This window comes from Sander lucioperca, chromosome 7, assembly GCF_008315115.2.
Source record: "Sander lucioperca isolate FBNREF2018 chromosome 7, SLUC_FBN_1.2, whole genome shotgun sequence".
Taxonomy (NCBI): domain Eukaryota; kingdom Metazoa; phylum Chordata; class Actinopteri; order Perciformes; family Percidae; genus Sander; species Sander lucioperca.
In genome coordinates this window covers 13,720,966-13,736,056 of record NC_050179.1, presented here as the reverse complement: position 1 = coordinate 13,736,056, position 15,091 = coordinate 13,720,966, and the positions used below count along the sequence as shown (strand labels likewise).

Below are 15,091 nucleotides of genomic sequence, written 5' to 3'. Positions count from 1 at the left end.
GCCAGCAACTTTATGATGGACTATGAACTATTCCTTTAAAAAAAAAAAGTGATTGTGTTCTTTGTTTTTATCTCACAGGGTGCAAAGGTATTCAACTACGCAAAGTGGCACCAGACTGCTAAAGTCATGTTTGTGGTGTTTACATTTCTCTTTATGCTGACAAGACTTGTCATTTTTCCTTTCTGGTAAGTGTGTAAAGTGGAAGGAGGCAGCATGATGCAGATCTTGCTGTAATGTGGGGTAAAAATATCATGAATCCATATCTTCTACAGGTTGATTCACTGTACATGGGTGTACCCAGTGGAGAAGTTTGCTCCTTTCTTTGGCTACTACTTCTTCAATGTGATGTTATTGGTTCTTCAGATACTCCACCTCTACTGGGCTGTTCTCATATCACGAATGGTTTGCAAGGTTATCTTCAGCGAGGTGTGTTTGCAGGTGTTTCTGTGTGTACATTCATTTAGGTGAAGGAAAGAAATGTATGCACATACAAATGTATCTACCTCTTCTCTTGGGCTCATTTTCATCCTGCAGCTGGAAGGTGACGACCGGAGCGATGAAGAGGAAAATGACAGTGACTCACCAGAGGAAAGATACCACAAATTGAGTCACACAAACAGCTCTGGAGCCAGAGACCGGGCCAATGGCCACTGACACTTAGACAGACAGAAACAGAGACACAGTAACACATTCAGCCTGAATTGCTGAATCTAATTGCATTTTTTTTTTTAAATAAAAAGAGTAAATACACTAATATTATTTCTAAAGGAATTGTGAATGACTATTTTAGGCTACAAAAACTGATTGAAACGGCAGGGTTTTTGTAGCTTTTAACAACTCATCTTATACTACTACTCCTAATTAAAAATAGAGGAAGACTACTTTAATATGTTGTTTTTGTATTTTTGTATGTTGTGAATAATTATGATGATAATGACATCATGTTAATCCCACATGTGGGTATGTGCTTCTGTGTGTGTGCTTGGTGGGGCACATCAATGCAAAGCTAAAGCACTACAGGAAATGTTTTTAGACTGTGACTTAGGCTACTCTATGTGTGTTGTATTTTAAACTGTATATGTGTCAGTATTTTTTTATGAGCTTGTCCTGCACGCGTGGGAGGCAGAATAAGCAGATATATCAAGAGATCTGACTGACTCTAGATACCAGTAGTCTCCTATTGTCAGCCAGACAGATCGGGGCTGAACTTGTACCAGCACGCCCTCTCGTGACAATCAGCTGACAGAAGAGGAGCCGTCAGTTGGTCCGTCACCATCGGTTACCATAGAAACCACCACACAAACCATGCTTAAGCTACGTTTTTACAGGTCACCGCCAAAAGTAGTATAACGTATTATATTATTAGTACACTTTGGCAGTAGTATTGCCAGCATGGCTCACACGAGAACTTATCGCACAAATGTGAGAATCGGAAACTGGAATGAGGACCTGCACTTAGAGGAGGTTTGTTTCAAAATAAAGTTCTCAACTTTTATCGTTAATGGAAATCGGACGGACAGCTACGCTAGCTACAAGATGTAGCTAAACACAAGTTTACAAGTGAAGGTGTTTGCACATGCTTACACCTATTTGCTAGCTAGATGATGACTGCAAAGGGATTTGTTACCCATCTCGGTTATTAAAACACTAAAAAAGCAGGTTGGCTAACGTTGCTGGCTATTAAGGTTATCATTAACGTTAGTTGGCTAGCTAGCTATTAAGTTTCACTAGTAACAGCCTACAAAAATAAACAATAGAAGGGGTGATAATAAGGCTGGTTAATAATTAACTGCAAACTGTTTTTGTTTGGCAACATTGTATCAGATTTTATAGGAACAGTTAACAGGAAGAGAAGTGTCGCCAAAGGCCAACTGTAGTCTAGTTTACATCGTTAAAATAATAACAATAATAGATAGCGTTGACTTGGAATAAAGTTGGTTCACTAAAAAACTAAAAAACTTTATCTGTAAATTGTACATTTCTATTTACACATGCAATAAGCAAGACGAAAGAAGATTCAGTGTTTATCATACTGCTATTTAAGGAGTTTAGAGCAAGAACGATGACTAATTATGATACCATGACATTGTTAACATTCCTTTAAAGATCCAGCCGCGTCCCCCTTTCATGTTTTAAGGTTGAAAATGTATTCTTATTTCACATTGTCTGACAGTAGCCTATCATATAGATTCTGTATTGGCTTGTTCCAACTCTTTATTGAAGATATTTTTTACTTATAGCCAGCAGTGGTTTGGTCGTGGGGACGTAGTCAAGAATAAAGATTGTATCTGTTGATGTTTTTTCAGGATGCAATAAAAGAGTATCTGGAGAAAAAAGAGAGGGGTGAGCTTACTGCCCAGAAAGTAGACTTCCTCAAACAGAACATTTTGACACCGGTAAAAAGAGTTAAAGCAAATTAATAACAACAATAATATCACAATGATGATGGGGATGGCAATACTAATGATGATGGTGTTTTGTTACCATTGTGTAGGTGAATCTCACTGTGACAAATGATGGAATATTGCACTTTGGGGATGTTGTGATGTTGGTGAACGTGGGAGGAAAAAAGAGAGAGTGCAGTGCACTGGGCATTAACGCAGACATTAACAGTTTGACGAGGATTCCTGCGCCTAGCATTCAAGCCCCATGTGGAGTCAGTGCAGGAAAAGGCATTCAGGCCTGCAAGCGCACTGCCTTCATCATTACGAGGTACATACACAAACACGCTTAACTACATCAACATACACCTCAACACACATGGTAACACTCCCAGATGTAAAAGTGTAATGCTGCTTGTGTGACTACAGTGTAGATGGCAGTCCTGAAGGATCAACTCTGCATTTTGAGCAGAGTTTTGCCCTGAAAACAACAAGTGGCGTTGCTGGGGGAGTAAGTAAACTAACACGAACACACACACACACACACACACTATAAAAAAAAAAATTATATATATATATGTATATATATATACATATATATATATGAGTTGAGTTTGCATGTGTTTGTTGAGTACTACACAGTCAGTGAAAACATTTGTGTAACATCCTGAGGGGAGCTTTTTAAATTTTAAGACAATATCCCTAATTCTGAAACTTGTTATCATGGATCAATTGGAGGCTATATTTTAGTAATTTAGTTTATTGAACACGTGTTCTATTCATTCAGTCAAACACAACAAGCTGGCATGATTCTGTGAGATAGTGGTTTACTTTACATTGTGCCTTTCTTCTGAAAAAAAAGCATAAATCTCATCTTTAGTGTGTCATTTGTGTTTACATTTTTTCTCTTCCTTTCTTTCCTCAGCTTTACTTGACAAGTGACCTGCGAAGTTTTCAAAAGGTAGATCCAGTTTTAACATGAATTATTGATTAGATATTAAGACCATCAATACATTATACAGAACAACCACCAACAGACTTTAGATAAAGCGGAGTTGCAGAAATCTTACATGCATAGCTTAATAAAACGCAGAATGCAGCAGTTGTTTGTCCTTTTCACTGAATTTCTACAATTGTCAGTCTCATATTATTGTGACTTCATTTGAAGTGTGCGAAGATGTCCCGGTTACAAGAAGTAAACTTGGATGACGGCAGTTCCTTCCTGTCATGGTGGAAGATAGTTCACTTTGACCCCCAGGAGAGGCTTGAATATGAGGGTCAGCCTGTCCCTGTATGTCTTTACCGTATCTTCATGGTTAACTATTACATCACAACATCAGTATTTTCTGTGTTCTTTTAAATCTGTAACGGTAACTATTTTTTTTTACAGGCTAATTTGAGCGTGTTGATAATACACTGCAAGACAAACCAGGCTCTTGCTGTTCTGGGTGATCACGTCCTTTGGTATTTTCCATTTTCCTTTTTAAAGTAACCACAAACCATAAGCTGCTGTGTTAAATGCTATATTAAGGCTTTTCATTTTAATGTCCGATGTCAACTTTGAGGTCCACTGCAGAGTTGGCACAAATAATAGCCAAATGTGTGATAAACAAAAAGACATATATCAAAAGAAGAAAACTGCAATGTGGATTTAAGTGAGCTAACTATAAGTAAAAGCGAACAGCCTAAAGGCTTTTGTTTTTATAGTGACATGAAAAACCCAACTCTGCTCCCAGTCAACTCCAAGGTAACTGTGAGTTTTAGCTTGAGACAAATCAGCTTTCCTAACCCAAAAGATCTGATGTATCTTAGTGCCCATATTATGAAAACAAATCACTTTTTTCTGGGATTATTATTTTAGTTATTTTGTGTCTCTGGTGCTTCCACACACATACAAACTTGGAAAAAAAAACTGCTGGCCATGCTGTTTTGAGTAAGATACGGGTTTCTGAATGAGTCATGCCTTCAGTCTCTGGGTGAACTGTTCAAAATCTGCAGGGCTTTTTACATCACTAGTCGAAACGAAGGGGCTAACCGTAGCATGCTAGCGCTAGCATGCTAGCTTGTTCTCAATGGCAAAACACTGCTACAACACACACTAGTTCACCATAATCTACAAAAGAACTACTTACATGTCCCTCATCTGCAGGTATTCCACGCAAAGTTGGAAGTGTGCCCTCATTTAGAAGAAGTCTCCCGGCTTATCCTACCTTGTAACTGACCGAAGTTGTTTAAACAGCTAGCTAGCTGATATGATCCTTATCTAGCTGCTGCGCATGTGCGACTGCCAACAAAGATGTTACAGCAGTGGGATGTCTCACTCTGTAGCTAAAACAGAGACCTGAACACAGGGTGAAAAGAATAGCTGCAGCAATGTGCTAAATGTGTTTACATGGTTTAAATTAAACCATGTAAACCTATTCTGGTACAACCTCAAAATACAATTATATACCTGAAAATTAGCATAATATGGGCGCTTTAAAAAAATCAGTGTCCTGTCAAAATGTCGCAGAAATACACCATGTAGATTCACTTCTGTTGCAGTCAGCTCCTTACAGCCACTCAAAAGATAAGGGACTGCAATATGGCAGCTAAAAGTCATGTTACAATGCCTGCATGCCCACTGTTGTTCTGTATGTAACAGTTGTGTCCCTGCAGGACCACTTATGGCAAAGAGTATGAGATGACGGCTCACACCTTCCTGGACTCCCACAAAGCCGAGCAGGACAACAACCACTGGATACTGTGCACCTGTGACCCTGCAGGCAACGGGCTCGTACTTCCCAACCAACCACAGTCAGCATCCAACAACAAAGAGCTCACACAGGCAAACCCTGGCATCTAAATCTAACACTATCCACTCTCATGCTGTAACAATGTACAATTAGGGCAGAAATATACCACATCATTTACAACACCTAACCTTTTTTTTTTTAAATAAAGGTTGTTTTTTGTTCTGTTTGGGTCACTGAGTTTTTCTTCTTGTGCATAGAGATTCCAGGATGGACTCCAACAAGGGCGTTAAGGTTATGTGATATAGCCAGCCAAGCCACCAGGAGGCTCTGTAGAAAGAAGCATTGGATGTATTTCTCCAAACAACACTTCCATTGTTTTAGTTGGGCAATAGCATAAGAAACCGACTGTGGTATTGGATAGTTGGATGATTTGGGCCAATTTCCCATGCATTTGGAAACTTCCCTGAATTAAATTTGAGAGATATTGATGAGATAAGAGGACAAAGTAGGGCTCTCTAATGAAAGGAGCAATATATTAAGAAAATAGGATCTAAACAGTCCTTACATTCAAATGACTTAGTGCAACCCTTTCAACTTTTTAGTATGTTAAAAAACACTATAAAGGGTGAAAGGATAGATGTTTCTCTACTTGTGCTACATCATGTCACATGTACACTATTCTATGGTTTGATTACAAAAGTAAAACAGGAAGGGAACACATAGCATATCATTATAAAACATGTTTGATGTTTCCTGCTTGTGGTCCTGTTGCTGTCTTGCACTTGACATTACCTTTTTCACATTATCTTGAGTAAAAGATTCACTCCATACAGCCTGCATGGTTACACAACACCTAGTGCTGTGCTGGTAGTGTGACCGTCACCATGTGTTTCTGCATCCTAGTAAACACAAATATCTTAACTTGTAGGGTTTAATGGACTTAGGATGGGAGTAGGATTCGGGTTTCGGATTCGGCAGAATCTTAACCAGTGGATTCGGTATTCGGCCGCATCCCTAGTATGATGAAGGCATGTTGGCTGCACAACTCGTATTCTTTCGGATGTTTCATACGCAAATGTTTTAGCAGCGGCGATGTTGTGTATTGTTTAGGGTCCTTGCCACCACGAGACAAATCGGCATTGCAAATTGAACATGTAGCTCAACTTGAATCGTCTTCTTTTGACTGAAAGTACTGCCAAACAACACTTTTTCTGCTCACAAGTTCCATTTTCCCTTTCTCACAGCCTACTGCATTGAATGGTCTACCTACGTAAACACCTTCCCGTAATCAACGGTGGCGTCATTACACTTATATTGGGCTTTTTGATGGGGTTCGGTTCGGTTTCTGCCAAACGTTAGAATTTTGTGTGTGTGTGTGTGTGTGTGTGTGTGTATGTGTATCTCACCTTTGGCTCCCCGGAGGACAAAGCCAAACCCCTCATTTTCTTTCTTCTGTAAAACAGCATTCTTCTCCTCTATGATATAGTCACTGTGAAGAAGAGAGCAGAGGGAGAGCAAGTATGAATCCAACACCATCCTCACTCACACAAAGAGGGAGGGGTGAGAGGGAGGGCAGGAGAGTAAAGTACTTCCTATCCTATTAACCAATCAAGTTAAAAGTCAAGTAAGCAACCACATCTCAGGATTCCAAGGTGTTTTACTAATATTTTGAGCATCTAAAGGCAGGGCCCTGATAGCACAGATAAACTAAACTCCACTTCCATCTCTATCACTCACACACACACACACAGTGCGAGAGAGTGAGAAAGTGAACAGGCGAGTGTGAGAGTCCTTGTGATTGAAGTATCTTTGGGATAAAACTTAAGAGTGAATCAATCTTCTGGCTGATCCCTCAGATGAGACTGCAGCTGAGGAGGGTGTGGAGGGTTTCTGCTAAAGAAACTGACAGAGCCGACTGAGATGCAATATTATCTCTGACTAATGACAGGGAATAGGAGATTCGGCTTCAGATTCGGATGAATATTGGGCTTTTTGACAGGGTTCAGTTTCTGCCGAACCCTACGCTTGCACTACACGCGCTACGCTGGTCGACGTAATGACGCCGCCATTCAATGCAGTAGGCTGTGAAAAAGTGAAAATGGAACTTGTGAGCAGAAAAAGTGTTGTTTGGCAGTACTTTCAGTCAAAAGAAGACGATTCAAGTCGAGCTACATGTTCAATTTGCAATGCCGACTTGTCTCGTAGTGGCAAGGACCCTAAACAATACACAACATCGCCACTGCTAAAACATTTGCGTATGAAACATCTGAAAGAATATGAGTTGTGCTTTAAGGAATCTACAGACAGCAGCCAAAATGAAGCAACTTCAGGTACGGCAAAGGAAGGACAATCACAGCTAAAAACTTGTGTTAACCAGACAGTGCCTCTCCCGGGCTGTCAGCCGTTCTCTCGGCAAATGAGTCTCCCTACAGTGGGAGTGGAGCGACCGAATGGCCGGCTGCTGCTCGTTAGCTAACGTTTCTAATTTCACCCACCCAACATGCCTTCTTCATATGCTGGTTAGCGAAAATTTGCCAAACAAAATTGTCACTCATCTGGCGATAGCGATGTCCTTTCCTACGATGTGAAAAGAGCGCGTGAATTCAACATTAAGTCGTTACATTTAACTATTTTAGAGGCTATGGACATTGTTTACTTCATCAATGTGTACTGTGTTAATGGACTGAGGATGGGAGTAGGATTCGGTATTCGGTTTCAGATTCGGCAGAATCTTAACCAGTGGATTCGGTATTCGGCCGAACCCCAAAAATCTGGAATCGGTGCATCCCAATTTAATTGTATAATCATTGTCATACTTTCTGAGATGTTTTTCCTCTTTGCATTTATTAAGCACTGATATTAGAGACGCTTTTTTGCATTATTTTATGTTTTAAAGGGATCATCATTGAAGATCATCAAGATATAGAATTATAACGGCTATTTTTTTTTTTAGATGATTTGTGATTGCAAGTGTTCATGAAAAATGAAATCTTATTTGTTAATTATCTTTGCATCTGATGGAATCTATGTCTTTTGATGTGTATTTGTGTGTGAAAGAGAGAAGAAAAACAAAAAAGCTACTTGCTCTAAGTGTTAATGTAGGGATTACTGTACACAGGGGTAGAGTGCCACAACGTTTGCTGTGTCACCTTCAAATGATGATGCACCTTTTGTCACCTACAACATTGAATTACACCCAGTAACAGTATTTGCCTTTAGAATACTGATTTGACTGTACAGTATGTTCCAGTAGTGTTTGACATTTGCTCAAACTACAATACAACTGCAATGCCACTTTCGTAGCAGCAGAGGGCGACACCTACACACTGAAAGAACCTAACCAAATGGTGCTTCCCAAAAAAACAAATCCCCAAAAGCTGAGTTTTACAAAAAAAAAAGCCATTTGGTTCAGTGCCACTTATCGTGGTGGCACGTGCAGCATTTACGTCCATTTTGTTTCTTTTACATTGAGGGGAGATGTAATTTGTTTCTTACACTTTCACCACTCACTTCACCTCAACAACATATAGCCTATCTATCAGAAGACTTTCCAGCACATGCTCGCTGTTTTATGCCTTTATAAAGCACATGTATTACCGAACCCAACGTAAACTAAAATTATTTTATTTTTATTCACATAAATGATGTCTCAAACATCGAATATTCGCTCCTCCCACACGCTACTTCCGTCTTTGCACAAGGTATTTATTGCATTTAGTATCAAAAGCGTTATACTGTATGAAGTAGGCAATTATAATGTTTTTTTTTAATATATTTTCTGGTAATATTTTAAACGACAGTAATACGAGAAACTAACACATCTCAACATTTCTTATTAAATGTTTTTAAATTCATTAATTTACTAATATAGAGAAGGTTAGGAGTATTCACCAAGTGATTCGTTTCATTTAAATGCTGTAATATTTATTGTGATTATTATTATTATTATTGTTATTATTATTATTATTATTATTATTATTATTATTATTATTATTATTTTAAACGGCCATTAAAGGGGTAGTCTGATAATCATTCCCCGTTTAAAATGACAATTATTAAAATCGGTTAATGATAAAACTGTAAAGGGAAATACACACAATACAGTAATGTGAGTCTCAGAAGTAACGAGACAAGATTTTGCAGTCCACCAATCAGGAACTGATGTTTTCTGAAATGGGAGGAAAAAATTAAATACCAGTACTGAATTCCTCATTGTCTCCAAATGCACCTTCATGCCAGCTGATTTTTGATCGACATTACAAACCTGCATCCAGAATCAAACGTGCTTCGGAATGAGTACAGCGACGCCCATCGCACACCGTGTAGTCATTGCTGCATGTAGGCTATAGGATGAATGAAGGATCAAAACAGTGGTTACAGTCCTCTCTTGAATGAGGGCTCCATGTCAGATTTTGCTTTGGACCTGTGACGATGATGTGCATTGTAACCTGTGATACAGCTCCAATGCACAAAATATACACTTCATGGTACTAAAGGTTTGAACTTCGTCCTGTTCCCTCCAGAGTCAAGAAGTCCAATAATTTAAAAAATAAAATAAAAAATAAAAACACTCATTATAAGGACGACTTTTCTTTAAATTGATAAAAGGAATTCTCCTCTGTGGAATAAAAACAACACAATCACTCAGCTATACACTGAACGAATAAATAAGGAGGGAACAATTCATACAAATCTTTGTGGTTGTTGTGTCGATGCATAGTCTACCCAACCAATCCTAAACTTAGATGATGTAAACACTGATTTCATAATCCCATGCATATTCAAGTTGAAGGCTATTAATGAGTTATAATAAGACACATCTTTTATTGTAAAAGTCATGTTAAAGGCCCACTCCTCTCACATTTTGTGTAAAATCAAAATAGATAGGTGCTGTTGCCCCAGAAACATACACATGACATACACATACAGTATGAAATACAAATTGCCATCATCACCTGAAACCAACTTTTTTTTTACAAAACAAATTCAACTATGGTCAATGATGATTATTCAGCCCAAACACTGGTACTGTATAATTGATTCCCCTGAGAACCACCAGAGGTAAATATTAGTTCAGTCCCTACAACAATAAAAAAAGATACATGCTGTAATAGTCTTTATTCTTTCAAAGGATTCATTCACCACCCCCTTTGTCGCCTCTTCACCTTTATGGTCAATTATGGCATAAAGTCTCATTAAATATGTTCATACTTCTTTTCAAATTTAACTCATTTCTGGCATTTTTGTCTCTTGATGGTGACCTTGCACATGATTTTTTTTGACAAAAAAGTTAATAAAACTGAGCTCATTTGAATGAGTAAAACTGTATGTGTAAAACAAATCAAGCAGAAAGTAAACCTCTCACTTTCATTGTGAACAATGTAATCATTTACCTCTCTCAGACACAAAGTTATTCAGTCAGCAGTTATGGCGTTATATATGTGCCTCATTCCTGAGCGAGTAATTGTGTGTTTTGAGCACAGAGAACTGTATTTTGCAAGCACATTACATTACATTTTGAACATAAATTATACACTTGCAAAAAAATTATTGCGTTTCAGCAAACAAAAAACCTTTTCCGTGCTCAATAAATGTATTTGCATGTTTGCTAGATAGCATGGTCTGGACACAGTTGATGCATTTCCCAACATGGTTATATTTTAACTCAACGAACATTGCTACAGCAGGACAGGATGTAACATCTTCCCATCTTTGACTGAGACAAATACATGAGTCCTGACAAGCAAACCCTCTAATGGCGTTTTTCTATTACATGGTACCTGCTCGACTTGCCTCGACTCTACTCGCCTTCTTTAGTTTTCCATTACGAAAAAAAGTCCCTGGTACCTGCTAACAGGTACTTTTTTTAGTACCACCTCCATCCAGGTTCCAAGTGACAGTTTTGTAAGACCATGGACAAATCAATGCAGGTTTGCTGAATGTCAGTTACTGGTGGATACTTTAATGAACATAAATCTGTTAAAGAATAGAATATGCACTATGTAATAGAAACTGAAATATGAATGATATTTAAACTACATTTTGACACAGGGCCTCTGTACAAGATCTCAATAAGTACTGTACTTAAGTACAAATTTGAGGTACTTGTACTTTACTTGAGTCTTTTCTTTTCATGCCACTTTCTACTTCTATTCCACTAGATTTCAGAGAGAAATATTGTACTTTTTACTCCACTACATTAATCTGACAGCTTTATTAGTTCCTTTACAAATTAAGATTTTTGCACACGAAACACATTTAGTATATAAAATACAATGTTTTATTATAAATTAAATTACCCAACAATTTACAGTCCTACAATTCCAGCTGAAAACAGATCTTTGTTTCTAAAATGTGAGCATTTTTCTGCATTGAGTAGTTTTACATTTTCCTGATGATACTTACTTATTTTTACTTAAGTAACATTTTCAATGCAGGACTTTTACTTGTAACAAAATATTTTTACAGTGTGGTATCAGTACTTTAAAGGATCTGAATACTTCTTCCACCACTGACTCCAAAGCAATGTCTATTCAAGAGCCCTCGGTATAGGTTACCAGTCTATGCACTTCAATTTAGAAGTTATTTTTCTTTCTCAGACTGTAAAGTATGAACATTTAAAAAAGAATAATAATAATAATAATAATAATAATAATAATAATAAGAGGAAAGTTTGAAAAAAATAACTACATTTTCTGTAGCAGAATTTAGATTTCCTAGGTCCGTTTCACCAAAGATTTCAAGTTTCCACACAGATTGCAAAATGATGGCAGCATCCAATTTCACAAACAACTGACACTTAAAAATTGCAGATATAATCATCTCCCCTTGTGGGGGTCACGACCATCAGGTTGGAAACCACTGATTAAAGCGATGTAACTCAAATGAGTGAAGAGATACAGACACGTGTGATAAACTTTAAAGCCATCCTTAGTCTCTCCCACCCAATACTGAGAAATCACCAGTGGTCTAATAATTCAAGCCATTGATGTATGATATAAAAGGAACATCTGTGGTCGGTGAATGGGAGCCATCAAGGTTCACTAGCAGAATAAAGAACATATTAAGTTGCCTCTGCTAGAGTGGGTGTATATAAAGTATTGAAAGTTATACAACTTGGAATAAAGCTACACCAGCATATCCTACACCCCTATGTGCTGAAAAGTAACTTCATTTACTCAAGCACTGTACTTTAATACAATTTTGAGGTTCTTGTAGCCTACTTTACTGGAGTATTTCCATTTTCTGCTACATTATACATACAACTTATACAAGTCAGAGGCAAATATTATACTTTTTAATCCACATTAATTTCATAATTTAAATTACTAGTTTATTTTTAGATTCAGATTAGTAATGCAAAATATAATCAACATATGCATTCTGATATAACACTTTATTGATCTTCGGAGGGAAATTCACAAGCTACCAAGCAGTATGTATATATATATATATATATATATATATATATATATATATATATATATATATATATATATATATCAGTATAGAATATAGAAATACATTCAAATTAGCCCCAATAGCCGCAATATTAAGTAGCCTACTCATCAATAATCATAGTGTAGACTACATTATTCTGAAATGGGCTATTCTGCTATGTAAATGAGTACTTTTGGTACTTCACGTATTTTTGATGCAAATAAGCCTACATTTAATGAAGTAAACTTTTAATGCATGACTTAGGCTATACTTGTAACAGAGTATTTTACACTGTGGTATCGCAATTTTTACTAAATGAAAATACCTGAGTAGGCTACTACTTCTCCCACCACTGCCCAGAGACACCCAGTTGGGGGTGTGCGGTATATTGACTACCCGGCCCTGTGCATCTTGTTAGGGGTGTAGAGTGGAATTTGGGAAATCCCTGGGTCCTAATCCACCCCGGTTTTTCCGCCCTGCTCCCGGCCACCTTATGCGTAGCACTAGTGTTTCTGTGTGAGAGAAGCCGACTCTTGTTTACAGCAGAGATTCCACGGAGCAGCGGAGACCCACAGCCTACGTTAACCGAGGGCGAACCGTAGGATTTCAGCCTCTGGATATATACACGCAACGTGTTTTCTCCCTTTTATGAGGATAAAGACAAAACACGAAACACTCGCAAAGGGCAACTCCTTGTGGACACATCCCTCCCACCCTAGCCGAGGTCGTCTAGCTGGAGACCCATTCTCTTGCGTGGCACAAGTCTGGTATTTTCTTTCAGCTGCAAATCCCGACAGACGACAGAGATAAGTCCGACCCGAGGAGCTGGGAAATTGGTTTAAAAAGCGACTTCTCACCGCGGGCCAGGACTGCTTGGTGGGGATCGAGAACCTGTGCGGGTTGAATGGCATAAGCAAAATAAGGTTTTTCATTCATTTTTCAACCTCGCAGCCACCACCCCTGTGTATCTGGACGTGTTTTCTGCCCCACTCCTCCACAGGCATTCACACGGGGATTCTTGTGAGCAACACTGGCGTTAATTTATTATGATGGTGAAGGCTTCTAATAACACTATTTAGTCTGATGTTTTTTTTATATTGTTATTACCAGGCCTGATCGCACTGTACGCGCACTGCTGTTTTCAAGAGATGGAGACTGAAGATGGGGATTACCATCATTTATCCAGTAAAATCGCTGGCTTGTGTGCCATACCAGCCGACGTCAAAGTATCCTGTGATTGGCAAAAATAGCAGACTGTTATAATTTTTTCTTCAAAGGAATTCCCTGTTATAACGATTTGTACACATTTATTTATATATATATTTTTTAGAGCAAATCCTGGAAGCCACGCAGGCTACAGAGTAGCGTTTTTTTGGGCTACAGACACATTCATTCACCCCTCCCCTATTTTCATATTCTTCTATGAGGAGCTGGTGTGTGAAACCTTCATAATTTTATTTCAATTTTATCCCTGCCTTAAGGGTTTTTCAGAGGTGAATAATGTTAAGGAACATGAGATCTGGCACACGGATGGGTAGCCCGACCTTGTTTTGGGGTCTGATGCTGTCTGTCTCTACTATCTGCATCTGGTCCACACATGGAGAGAGTAAGTATTTTTTATTAATAATATTTTGTTAAAGTTGTTTTTGGTTAAATAGTGGATGGCCTTAATACATAGGCTACTTTTTGTAGCCAATTTAACCTCTTGTTAAACAGTAGATGCTAAATGGTGGGATACAAATGTGTTAAAATGTAGGCTATTAATGAAAAAGAAAAGAAGGGGAATACATTTTATATTAGGACTTAGTCGATACAACAAACCTAGTCAGCATACAGCTCACCGAGGTGTGCCTTTTGCTTACATAGGGCTATTAGCTGTGGACCATGTGGTAGGCTATAGCTGCCCGTCAGTAGGTGAACATATTTAAGCAGGATCATCTGCTTTTTTTGTGCGCAATGGTCACCACCTTTAATGAAGCGGTTTTGTTCATTTAGAAACAAGCAGAGATGTTAGTACACGTCGCCGTAATCTTCACGCAAGACATCCAGAGAGCAGAGGATGAATCTAGGGACCAGAGCTGAAGGTTACTACGACAATGTGGCCATTTTGCATTTCGTGGTGTGGCGTCGCTGCGCATGGAAAACCTAAATCAGACACAAACCTTTGCTTCTCAAAAGACTACACAGCCAAAAACACACTTACAAAATGCTATACTTCAGCCTACTACCTTTTATAAACAGCCATGATGGAAAAAAAGATTGTCGGAAGTATTATGTTTTTATCTCCAGACCCCATTCTCGGCTGCCTAAACTACTCTGTATAAAGCTATGTCGTGTTAATTAATGCAAGCCTTAACATACAGGAGCACCTGAGTTCAGTCCCGTAATACCATGCTTGAAACACTAGAGATGATAGATGGTACTTTGCGTAAGAAACGTGTAAACACTTTACATTTTAGTCTGGGAACAATTGAAAAAATATATAAACCCATTGGAAAACCCCCACTGAGGAGTATGTGAAGTTTTTTATTTTCA

At 38.3% G+C, this 15,091-nt stretch overlaps 3 protein-coding genes across 4 annotated transcripts in view; all 3 read left to right on the top strand.

Moving 5' to 3' along the window:
- The window catches only part of cers3b (ceramide synthase 3b), a 5,378-nt gene extending 4,442 nt beyond the window's left edge, over nucleotides 1-936 (top strand). Inside the window, exons 9-11 of the mRNA XM_031293455.2 lie at nucleotides 79-185; nucleotides 273-426; nucleotides 535-936. Of these exons, the coding sequence (XP_031149315.1) occupies nucleotides 79-185; nucleotides 273-426; nucleotides 535-654 (381 nt within the window). The 3' untranslated portion in view covers nucleotides 655-936. The remainder of the gene's footprint in view (nucleotides 1-78; nucleotides 186-272; nucleotides 427-534) is intronic.
- Nucleotides 937-1,260: 324 nt separating this feature from the next.
- Nucleotides 1,261-5,338, top strand: cfap161 (cilia and flagella associated protein 161). Its single transcript, XM_031293510.2, has 8 exons — nucleotides 1,261-1,464; nucleotides 2,307-2,396; nucleotides 2,495-2,712; nucleotides 2,811-2,892; nucleotides 3,307-3,342; nucleotides 3,550-3,672; nucleotides 3,772-3,845; nucleotides 5,040-5,338. The coding sequence occupies exons 1-8, from the start codon at nucleotides 1,393-1,395 to the stop codon at nucleotides 5,224-5,226; spliced, it is 882 nt and encodes a 293-aa protein (XP_031149370.1). The 5' UTR covers nucleotides 1,261-1,392; the 3' UTR covers nucleotides 5,227-5,338.
- A 7,697-nt stretch (nucleotides 5,339-13,035) lies between these two features.
- igf1ra (insulin-like growth factor 1a receptor) overlaps nucleotides 13,036-15,091 on the top strand; it is a 77,428-nt gene continuing 75,372 nt past the window's right edge. For both annotated transcript variants that reach the window (XM_031293487.2, XM_031293486.2), the window contains exon 1: nucleotides 13,036-14,162. In XM_031293487.2, coding sequence (XP_031149347.1) covers nucleotides 14,057-14,162 — 106 coding nt within the window. In that variant the 5' untranslated portion in view covers nucleotides 13,036-14,056. The remainder of the gene's footprint in view (nucleotides 14,163-15,091) is intronic.